The 12,399-nt window shown below is 39.4% G+C and overlaps 1 protein-coding gene across 2 annotated transcripts in view; it reads left to right on the top strand.

Moving 5' to 3' along the window:
• PARD3B (par-3 family cell polarity regulator beta) overlaps positions 1 to 12,399 on the top strand; it is a 1,167,183-nt gene that overhangs the window by 712,963 nt on the left and 441,821 nt on the right. For both annotated transcript variants that reach the window (XM_002685527.5, XM_005202765.5), the window contains exons 13-14: positions 2,703 to 2,835; positions 11,086 to 11,185. In XM_002685527.5, coding sequence (XP_002685573.1) covers positions 2,703 to 2,835; positions 11,086 to 11,185 — 233 coding nt within the window. The remainder of the gene's footprint in view (positions 1 to 2,702; positions 2,836 to 11,085; positions 11,186 to 12,399) is intronic.

A 12,399-nucleotide genomic window follows, 5' to 3' on the forward strand; every position in this document is an offset into this window, starting at 1 on the left:
ACTATGAGAGAATCAGCTCCTTTATAGTTGAATTTCATTCTTACTCTGGAGCCCTAGACCTCCATGGAACCCAGTTGTTGGAGGCAGGTATGAAGTATGGTCTGTGGGCCCCTGAGTCACCCCTTCCATGCATCTGTGTTTTAAATCTCCCTTAAGATGTCTTGGAGCAAAGATTTCTCAACTAATAGAAAAGTTGGAAATACACTGCTCAAGATTTCCATATCTGTGCAGAAGTAATAGATAGCAAATGAAAAAAAGAAAAAGAGAAATGAACACTGCTAAGAGTTCCCTCCCCACTTTTCATCTTCCCTAGTTTCCAGTCTTTCTCTCCAATATATGAATGCCTAGTGGATAAATGCTCGTTGTTTTGCCTCAACAAGTTGACACTTTATTATTTGCATTCTCCTTTACCGCAGGTATTTTCATTTTAATTCTCACGCTCTGGGCTGGGCTGACAATTGTTCCATCAGAAGCAAGTACTAAGCCTTCAGTTTGTTGCCCATCTTCAGAAGTGTCCTGTTGATATGGTTCACTAGGAAATCGATTAGGAATAAGAAATGGGACAAAAAAAATTTTTATGAGGACATTTAAACAAGATTCATTTTTGGTTTCCCTAATATTTACATGCTTTCCATGGGGGATGAGCAGGCACTTGGCTCTCTCAGCTAGTGAGAATCTCTGTGGTACCCATGAAGATTAAAGAGTATTATTTTTTTTCATATAGCGACAGCCGCCTAATGTACAGCTAATCTTTATTAAATTAAAAAGAAAAAAAAAGGCTGTGGCTATTTGATCTCCCAAATCTGTTTTACTGTGTCAAAGCATATGTTGTGTGCTCATGTGTTTGGAAGATTGTCCTCTGGAGCAGCAATCACCCTCAGGTATGATAAAAAAGAATCAGTAACCTAGAAAAAGGCCTCAGCACTGCTCATATATTCAGCGAAATCAATTAGGTTTGGAAAGAACACCGAAATGGTTACTTGAACATGATATTGATATTTAAAAAAAAAAAAAAGAAGATGCTACTTAAGAAAAGTCAAAATATATAGTCTTTGTGGTATTTTCCCACATTACCCAGATGTACAAGATACGTAAACAGTTTTGATGAGAACCTTGTGAAGAATACATAATGAGCCCTTGATTGAATCAAAATCGTTTTAAACAGAAACATGTTTTTCAAAGGATGAGCTTGAGGTTCAATTGTAATTCTATTTGAGCCTAGAGACTTGGTATTAAAAAATGGGTTATGACCTGTTTTTTTCTTTTTCCTTCCCCCAAACATTTCCCTCCCCTGAGTTGTAAGCTCAGCTTGGTAGAAGCAGAATATGTTTAAAAATCCATTATATTTTTTATTGGCTGGGACACTAATGGAAGGCTCCTCGACAGCTCTATTTTACAGGCTGAATACTTTAATTAGGCTGGTTACTGATCAGTTGTTGGGATATTGATTGTGTCATTTATCAAAGGGCCAGGAAAGCAGCAAAAAAATTTGTTGTTGTTGTTAAAGCCCTTGCCGACATAAGGTAGGTCCTACCTCACCTTCCTGCCAGGGCTCCAGCTTAAATTTAGGAGTAGCTTGCACCTGGTTTGGTTGAGTAGTGGTACGGGGCAAAGGGCACCCCTGGGGTGTGGAAAAAGTGTTATAGACCTTGACAAAAAGCAAAGGACCTGTAGTAGCTGAAAACATCTTAATTATGAAGAATGTATGCATTGAATGCTGTGAATATTTTGTTTACCTATCAGGATACCAAGTTATTATAACTAAAAGAGAGGAGTATAAAATCAAATGCATTGTTTGGGTCAAATGCTCTTTTTCAGAAGGAAAGAGCTTTGGAGATCAATTTTATGTTTCTGTCTGGGGCATGTTCTTCTCACCAGTGGTCAAGGGAATGGTCCTGAGATGGCTTTCAGTTCGCTTCTTTGAATCTATTAGGATGACACGTTATGTGAACCCAAGCAAAACCCAGTTCTCTGTGCCTTGTTCCTCTTGAATAGCAGCTAGAACTCCCTGCAGTCAGCCCCTTCTAATGTCTCGGGGGCATCTGGGGCACAGGCCATATGGGGGCATGATTATGAAGATAGCAGTTTTAAGTCTGAATTTGTTTACAGACTGTCAAAATAGAAGGGGGAAATATGGTAAAAGAGAAAACTCTCAGGAGAACCACTGTCTGGCAGTGTCACAGAAGTTTGTTACAGTTCCTGGCCGAAAAGCCTGGTGTCTGCAGTGGGGCTCTCCCGTGGCTTTTCAGTGGTAAACCTGTCTGGGTTCTGACTTGTCCTAAAGCATATGCACTTAGTCGCCAAGCGGGGGAGAGAGAGAGGGGGGAACCATCTGGTTGGCAGAGAAACACCCTTGGCATGAACTGTATTCTTATGTTGACATTACCACAAGCTGCACTCCCAGATGGAAGAAAATGTGAAAGAAGACAGTTGTACGTGGCGGGAAAGAATCATAAAGTTAATCCCCTTTCGTACTGGCTATCAGCACTCCTAAGCCTTAACACCACAATGTCAGTAGTTTTTATTTCTTATTCAAAGATGTTTTAACTGATAGGAGCATTTTGATTTTCCACTGTCCAGGATTTCCATGCCAGAGAATCTTGAAAAATTATTTGAAAGTTGATCATTCTTTCACTTTGCTTTCATTGACAAAGTTGGGACATGTTACAAAAGTGAATGTAGTTCTTGTTTTCATTCCTTAGGAGCCTGCAGAATGTGGGGCATTTTCTAAGCCCTGCTTTGAGAACTGTCAAAATGCTGTAACCACCTCCAGGAGAAATGATAATAGTACATTGCATCCATTTGGCACGTACAGTCCACAAGACAAACAGAAAGGTAAGGCTCTCTACTGAAAATTATCTACTGCAAGTGGTGTGAGAAAACACAAGTGTTTATTTAAAAAAAAAAAAAGAGGAACAAAGGGGAATTAATTAGACTAAGTGCAGACTTCGTTACTCTGAGTCCTGAACACTGAGAGAAGGGTGGGGGAGCTGACTCACAAGTTGTGAAGCAGATTCCTGGCATTGCCTCCAGTTTAAGTGACAGTTTCTGTGCTTGCTGCCCCAAACATGGAGGGTTATGTATAAAACAAACCATGCCTGCAGAAACAAAATGACAAACCATTATTTTTGTTTAAGAATATTTTAATATTGGAAGTTACCAAGTGTAAATAACAATTCAACTCACGATATATATGGACTGGTATTAAACCATGGAGTGATCATAGCACAATTTGCAGATTTATGCTTATTTTTGAGTGGTAAATGCCATGAACCATGACCATGATTATCTTGTACACGTCACATTTCTAGTGGAGTTTTACATGTAAAAGCCTTAGATTTTCCTCTTTCTGTTTTCAAAAATTATGCTTTAGGCCACCAAGAAATTTATTTCCCTGCTTCTCCTTTCTGTTTAGTAACTTTAATTTTTTTTTGTACTACAAAAGCAATAGATATTCATGACAGAATATTAAGAGAAAGGCAATAAAGAGAAGATTTAATGTTTCTCATGTGTGTGTGCGCTAAGTTGCTTCAATTGTGTCTGACTCTTTGTGACTCTGTGCCATAGCCTGCCAGCCTCCTCTGTCCATGGGACTCTTCAGGCAAGAATACCAGGGTTGGTTGCCATGCTCTCCTCCAGGGGATCTTCCCAACCCAGGGACTGGACCCACATCTCTTATGAGAAACTGACTTGACTTTCTGTCAGTATGTCTTTTCCCATCTTAATACAATTAAATATTTTCTTGACAAAGCAGGATTTCCTTCTGAGTCCTTCTGTCACAAAGGCAGGAAGAATCTGGGTAAGGAACAGCAGGTTCCCCTCACACCAGAAATGCCTTCTCTTGACCATGTCCCAATAATGACCAAGAACGTTTCCAGCCCTTATATAACTTGACTGGCATTTAATTCTCAAGCATCACGTAGTCCAGTGACAATCCAAATTCAGGGTTTTATTCCTTGTTTAATATGATGTTCAAAGGAACATTGGACACATTCCCTCCTATCTTGTTTCATTTTCAGTGCTTGTAAAATATTTCGCTGAAGTGAGAATTACATGGTATATTTTTAGAGGACATTGAGACACTCAAGGAAATGGGATAATATCTCTAGGAAGGCTGGCAGAGGCAAACATAATGAAACTATAAAACTAGTTAAAGTGTAAGGATACACCCAGAAAAAAAAATATTTAAATAATAAAATCCATTCAAAACACATGCTGAAAATAAGATGCAGTGATACTTTGGAACTTCAGTAGAATGTTCTAAGTTTGTATTTCCCTGAACAATGAGAGTCCTTTAGGCACAGAACCACTGGAAGGTTCTGTCTGTTCTCTTCCTCCTGAGACATGGATCCATGGTCCACCAGGTACCTGCTACACTTCCTCCTCCTACCTCAACTTTCCAAGGTAACATTAAAAATCCAGCTCTTTTAAAATTCTATTAGACATTATTTCTTTAAAAAGCACAGAAAATCCATTATTATTTCCTTGTGGTTCTGTGATACAATACTCAGTTATAAGAATTTGACCTATCAAAGCATAGACTTGTTAAATTTTAACTGTAATAGGCCAGTAGATGGAACGCTCTTACTTTTTATATAAGCTTATTGACTGAAAGAGAATACTGTAGAAGAATACTGTGCTCGTCACTTCTTTGTAGTATTAATAACATTTTCAGTTTTGAGAACCATTGAGAGTTCCTGAGTTTCAGATGCACATGAGGTGGTCATAGGCCACTGAGACTCATGAAACATGAGTGATGTTGACTTGCCACCACCCAGGTTTCTAAGGAGCTCCTTTAGAAAAACAAGATTGACTTGACAAAATGTAATGTCTAATGAGGAGAGGAACTGTTACAGCCAAAACATTAACTTTTTTTTCTTCCCTTCCTCCTTTCCTTTGTATATTTAAAAGTCCAATGTTGATATGCTGTGTTCCATCTATTTTTGTAATAATAGTACGTACCACCCACTGTTCTACTGTTATTTTTTATATATATACATAATCCTGTCAAGCTGTTAGAGAGAAAAGGCATTCTTAAAACTAACATTTGTAGAAATTATAACACCAGAAAATTCACATTTGTGTTGGAGAATTGCTCACAATGCCTGCAGCGGAATGAGTGTGGGGCTCCAGGGTGGGAATAATGATGGAGGTTGTCTCCCAGGGGTTCACTATAAAATCCGATTAGGCATTTGAATGGTAATGAAGTGCACACACACTACATTTTCTGAAGATTCTTTCTGGCAGATCTCACCCTGGGCCAAGTAATAGCCAAAGTACAGTTTACCTCTGGTTTGTTCTTCCCTCTCCTCCCGTTGTTCTCATCTCCCTTTTGTGCTCTACTCCTGCTTCCTCCCCACTTTTAGTTCCTGAGAACTCCAGCCCTTGCCCCAAGCACTTGTGGCCCCAAGGCGGCCCAGGATCACCCACTGAGGTCTTCTCAGGCCTTTCACCCACACTCCAAACCAGATGTTTTAATTCTGTATCCTGTCCCACTGAACCCATGTGCCTCGGGGTCCTTTGAAGAGACACATAAGAGTGCGATTATGTACAATATGTCCCCTCCTGGGAACTTACATGTATCCACCCCCGAATAGCATGTAAGGCACTGCCTCTGCAGTGATGATCAGAAATTGAATTATACTTTTCAACTTGACTGATGATTATGGGATAACTTCATTGTGTACAATGTGCTAGGCTGCAACGATGAACACAATGTTGTTATTGTTCTCAACAATAGTCTAAAGCAGAGGTCAGCAGACTTTGTCTGTAAAGGGCCATAAAATACATTTTAGGCTTTTTGGACCATAGGATCTCTGTTGTAGCTCCTCACCTCTGCCACGGTAGTGTGCAATCAGCCATAGACAGTATGTTCATGATTGTGTTCAATGAAAGTTTATGTACAAAATCAGTTGGTAGGCTGGTTTGGGGCCAGGGCCATAGCTTGCTGCTGCTGCTGCTGACATGAACCCTTTGTCCTTCTTTTCTGATTTGCCCTTGCAGAATGGATCCTATAAAATAAGTCACAACAATAAAAGATGGAGATTAAAATAAGGGTCATTTGGTCATAAATGAAGTAGTAACTAGATGTACAGTATTTTATAGGCAATATGTAAAATATCCATCAAGACCTACCTTGTATATTCAGTGGGATCCAGAAATACTGTTTTTAGGAGACAAGAATTGTAGATTTTCACGATGATAAAGACCTTAACAAATGTGTTTGGATGAAGAGGAAAAAAAAAATTCTTTACAGCAAGTGGATCTGTTGTTAAAAAGTACTAAGGATAATCACAACATTGTTGATCAACTATACTCCCATATAAAGTAAAAAGTTAAAAAAAAAAACTACCAAGGATAAAGAGTCATCAAAGAAAACACATCTGCACCTATCATCACTTTAAAAACACGCAGATTATTCATGTGAATAAAACAAAAATTGAAGTTAATGATCATAATAAACTTGAAGTAGCCAGTTCAGTTCAGTTCAGTCGCTCAGTCGTGTCCGACTCTTTGCCACCCCATGAATCGCAGCACACCAGGCCTTCCTATCCATCACCAACTCCCGGAGTTCACTCAGACTCACGTCCATCGAGTTGGTGATGCCATCCAGCCATCTCATCCTCTGTCGTCCCCTTCTCCTCCTCCCAATCCCTCCCAGCATCAGAGTCTTTTCCAATGAGTCAGCTCTTTGCGTGAGGTGGCCAAAGTACTGGAGTTTCAGCTTTAGCATCATTCCCTCCAAAGAAATCCCAGGACTGATCTCCTTCAGAATGGACTGGTTGGATCTCCTTGCAGTCCAAGGGACTCTCAAGAGTCTTCTCCAACACCACAGTTCAAAAGCATCAATTCTTCAGTGCTCAGCCTTCTTCACAGTCCAACTCTCACATCCATACATGACCACTGGAAAAACCATAGCCTTGACTAGACGGACCTTTGTTGGCAAAGTAATGTCTCTGCTTTTGAATATGCTATCTAGGTTGGTCATAACTTTCCTTCCAAGGAGTAAGCATCTTTTCATTTAATTTCATGGCTGCAAACACCATCTGCAGTGATTTTGGAGCCCAAAAAAATAAAGTCTGACACTGTTTCCACTGTTTCTCCATCTAGAGGACATGCTAAAGAAGAAGAATGAGAGGCGAAAGAGGAGGACATGGATGAATTTATATGTAGTGCAGTAAGAGAAATAAATATAGACAAGTAGATGATAGATTGATAGCTTATTGCAAAAGCAGCACGTGGTAAATGTTACACAAGAATTAGTTTTTGTAATATTAACAGATAAACTGAAAGTGTCAGTGGATAAAGATAGTGAGGATGTATTTCTTGCTAATATCACAGCCCAGTGAGAACTGAGGGACCTGGGCTCTTTCCATTGGAAGCTGGCCATCTTCTGGTGCCTCATCCACTTATGGTTGCAGCAGGCAGATGGGAAAGGGGAAGAAGTTGCATTTACCCTTTCTTAAGCATTGAAACTGGACACAACATTGACCATAGTAACTTACTTTCTATTGTCCAGAACTGGTCTTGTTATAAAAAGGGGTGGAAAATGGGGTTGATGCTCTAGATGTATACGAGGAAGAAAGGAAGACCATAGGTACTGGGAGCACTAGAATTCTCTGCCACTGTTGTAAAAATACCAATAGATCCCAGAAACCAACAGTGAAGGTTTCATAGAAAAGGTGATATTTGAGGTGGACCTTGGGAGAAGGGTGGGACTTTTAATGGATGAAATGGGTTTTGCAATTATATGAGCAAGTACACTGGGGTAGAAAAGCCTGGCCTTGGGGTCTAGAATTGTAAATGGTCTCTAGTGGCTAATGTGTAATAGATAAAGTTAACTGCCAGGGACAGAGACTTTTATACTCTAGGCAATTGTGTGCAACTGAAAATTTTTTGATCAGGCAGTTATATGATCACAGCTATGTTTGCCACTAGTGAAAAAATGAACTGAGAAGTTGAGGATAAAAGATCAGAACTGATAGAAAAGATGTGGTCCCCATATGTCCTTTATTCCAATTTACCTTGTAGACTTTCTGCTCTGTGTGCATGTGTGCTAAGTTGCTTCAGTCGTGCCCAATTCTTTGTGACCCTATGGACTATAGTCTGCCAAGCTTCTCTGTCCATGGGATTTTCCAGGCAAGAATACTGGAGTGGGTTGCCATGCCCTCCTCCAAGGGATCTTCCTGACCCAGGAATCAAACCCGAGTCTCTTATATCTCCTGCATTGGCAGGTGTGTGTGGTGTGTGTGTGTGTGTGTGTGTGTGTGTGTGTTTTCTTTTTTACCACTAGCGCCATCTCTCAGCAAATCTTTGACTGCTGCATATTACCAGGTCACTGGAGGTGGAGGATAGTGCTGACCGCTTTGTTCTTCGTGCTTCTGTACTCTGATCATCTGACTTATCAGATTCCTGCTTCAAGTCTCATTTTCAGGGATATTTCAGCAGTGCTAGAACTCCTCCATTTTATAATAGTCTGTGATGCAGAGCTTTGAACAAGTCCTTCCCTGGTGTATTCATCAGGGTTCTCCAGAGAAACAGAACCAATGGAATGTATATGTGAGTATATGTATGTCTCTCTGTGTGTGTATTACATATACATACATATGTAGAGATTTATTGTAAAAGGTTGGGTAACATGATTATAGAAGAAGGCAAGTCCCAAGACCTGCAGGGTAAGTGGGCAAGCTAAGACCTAGAAGAAAGAGCCAATGGTGTAGTCCCTCTCTGAAGGGGCTAGCAGGATAAAGAACCAGGAAGAGCCAGTGGTTCAGTTTGAATCCAAGGGCAGGAAAAAAGCCAGTGTCTCAGTTTGAAGGCAGTCAGGCAGGAAGAATTCTCTCCTACTTAGAGGAAGGTCAGCCTTTTTGTTCAGGCCATCAACAGATTGGATGAGGCCCACCCACATAGGGGCAGTTGCTCAGTGGTAAAGAATCCACCTGTACTTCAGGAGCTGCAGGAGACTCAGATTCAATCCCTGGGTTGGGAAGATCCCCTGGAGGAGGACATGGCAACCCATTCCATATTCTTGCCCGGAGAATCCCATGGACAGAGAACCCTGGTGGGATACAGTCCATACGTTCACAGAGTCAGACATGACTGAAGCGACTGAGCATGCGTGCATACCCACATATGGAAGGGGTGCAATCTACTTTGTCTGCTGATTTCAATCTTACTATCACTCCAAAACAACCAGACAGAATACCGAGTGTCTTGGCACCCTGAGCCCAGTCAAGTTGACACATAAAATTAGCCATCAAACCTGGTGTGTGGGCAGGTCAGAGCAGATTGCTACCAGCAGCATTTCTCAAGGACAAAGAGATTATTTCCTTGTTCCATCAACAGAGTCAACTTTCTAGTAGAATCTCACTATAACAGATCCATAGCAAGTTTATGGCATACAGATTAATAATCCTTTTTTGTGCTTATTGGCACTTTGTGTTTATAAATCACTGTTTGAATATGCACAGTCTTATATAATCCTGTGCTCTTCCAATGAAAGTATTCGTTTCCCTACTATGTAGATTTAAAAACCAAAGTTTATAGAAGTTGAGTAGTTTTCTTAAGTTCATACAGCATAACAGGCCGTGATTGGAAATACGTAGTTTTGCAACACAAACCATACTCTTAACCATTATGCATACAATTTTTTCATACATTATTTAATAATTTATTTTTTGATAAGGGTTAAATCAAGCTCAACATTCATAAAATGAAGATCATAGCATCTGGTCCCATCACTTCATGGCAAATAGATGGGGAAACAGTGTCAGACTTTATTTTTGGGGGCTCCAAAATCACTGAAAATGGTGATTATAGCCATGAAATTGAGAAATGCTGCTCCTTGGAAGAAAAGTTATGACCAACCTAGATAGCATATTGAAAAGCAGAGACATTACTTTGCCTACAAAGGTCCATCTAGTCAAGGCTATGGTTTTTCCAGTGGTCATGTATGGATGTGAGAGTTGGACTGTGAAGAAAGCTGAGCACCAAAGAATTGATGCTTTTGAACTGTGGTGTTGGAGAAGACTCTTGAGAGTCCCTTGGACTGCAAGGAGATCCAACCAGTCCATTCTGAAGGAGATCAGCCCTGGGATTTCTTTGGAAGGAATGATGCAAAGCTGAAACTCCAGTACTTTGGCCACCTCATGTGCAGAGTTGACTCACTGGAAAAGACCCTGATGCTGGGAGGGATTGGGGGCAGGAGGAAAAGGTGACGACAGAGGATGAGATGGCTGGATGGCATCACTGACTCGATGGATGTGAGTTTGAGTGAACTCCGGGAGTTGGTAATGGACAGGGAGGCCTGGCGTGCTGTGATTCATGAGGTCGCAAAGAGTTGGACCCAAATGAGCAACTGAACTGAACTGAAATAATACTTAAAGCTAAACTCAATGCTTGGTACACAGAAAGATCTCAAAAATCCTTGTTATTAGTTGTAATATTCAGTATACATGTCTATTTACTTTTCATATAAAATAGACTGAGAAGTAAACAGTTTTTGTGGGTAGGAAAACCAGGATTCAGACCCTAGTCTTCTGCTCCCTAGGCCCCAAACTTAGGGTTTTCCAATACAATGCAGATGCAAGAAGAATTTTTTTTTTAAACCTCTACGGTGTCTAAACGGTGAGTAGATATACTGTATCTCATGATTTTTTAAGTACTTTTTGTCACTGAGGCCAATGCTTAAATCACCATCTAATCCACAGCATTCATTACAGAATCTTGTTTACCAAAATGTTAAGTCATTAAAAAAAATGGCTTGTTAATCTTCTACAAATCACAAGTAATGAATATGTGTCAGCCATTTTGAGACGGGAAAATGTAGTTAAGATGCACGGACTTCACTTGCCAGGGGTTCCCAGCGGGTCACCATCGTAAAAGCATATTAGCAGGCTACGATTTCTTCATACAGGCTGTATTAGTGCACATATGAGCCCTTCAGTTCTGTATGAGGACTTACTTATTTCATGGTTGGTTTCTGCGTTGGTGAAAATTATGTCTGAGAGATGGACTGGAACAAATCCAGGCACCAAACAGTTCTGCCTCCAGTTTCCTGCAGCTTTATTTGTTCTTTGTTTGTAGACCTATTGCTTCCCAGTGACGGATGGGCTGAGAGCGAAGTACCACCTTCTCCCCAACCACATCCCGTTCTGGAATTGGGCCTTGAAGATTACAGCCACAGGTATCGATAAAATGATATATCGTAAATGTTCCCTGTTATGGTTCTTCTGGGAAAACCCAGCAACCTTATTTTAACTCTATTTCTTTCCAGAATGGAAATCTCATAGTATCTATAATTCCTTTCCAGTGAAAACTTCTTATAGCTAATATTGACACCTCAGATGGTTCATTTTCGCCTCCTGGAATTTGAGATTCATCATATATTATTAAAATATATGGGGAAATTGTTGAATCTTTTTTTTTACCAAGTTAAAAACTAGAGAGATGGAACTCAAAAAAAGTTATATGGGAGGGTATAAAACAAAACTGAGAAGACATAAAGCTCCTTTTTTTTTTTATTTGTAATTGGCAAATTCTAAAAGTATCTTAAAAATATATGTTCCAAGAAAGTTAATGGAATCTAAAAATTAAAGCAACAGCATATGTAATCTAAACTATTGAAAAGAATGCCCAATATTATATCCATTCTGTAATAGAAACAAAAAAATCAATAATGTTTAGACTCACACAAGCATGAGAAAGAGAGATTTACTAAGCATACACACCATTTGAATAGTAGAATTCATAGATTTTGTTCTTCTGATGAGTTTTAAAAATCATTAACTTGTCCCTTAGCTATTTTCTATATTTATTATGGCTGTTAAAAATTGGATATTTTATTCCATTGTTGCCCCATGGTAGTCCTGTGAGATTTTTTTCATTTATCTTGCAGCAAGGCTGGTGTCATCACTATTATGTTTTTTATTACAATCTGCTAAAAATAAAACAAGAGTATAGCTACCTCTATTAGCCAAAATCTTAGGCTATCTCCTATTCCTACATTTCTGAAGTCAAATATCTTACTCAAACACAATTTCTTCAACTAGACTGATAATCATAATAATGTTCTAGATCAATATCTCTGGGGGTTTATTGAGCAAAAATCTGGACATATTTGATTTTGCTTGTTTATTTCCATTGCCTGCCTTTAGTCTGAATCAAAAATGACAGTTTGGTAGCATTAAAATTCCCCTGTTGAAAATAATTTCACTCACCTACCTTACTGTTTATCCAGGGTATATGCACAAAACTGCTAGAACAATGCAGATATAAATATATCTAATATATATAAATATATATAAATATATATAAATCAGATATAAACCTGTCATGATGTATTTATAATAAATATTTATTTGGTCTTAATCCCATTTCTGGCACTGGCCCCTAAAAACC

Source organism: Bos taurus, chromosome 2, assembly GCF_002263795.3.
Source record: "Bos taurus isolate L1 Dominette 01449 registration number 42190680 breed Hereford chromosome 2, ARS-UCD2.0, whole genome shotgun sequence".
Classification (NCBI taxonomy): Eukaryota; Metazoa; Chordata; class Mammalia; order Artiodactyla; family Bovidae; genus Bos; species Bos taurus.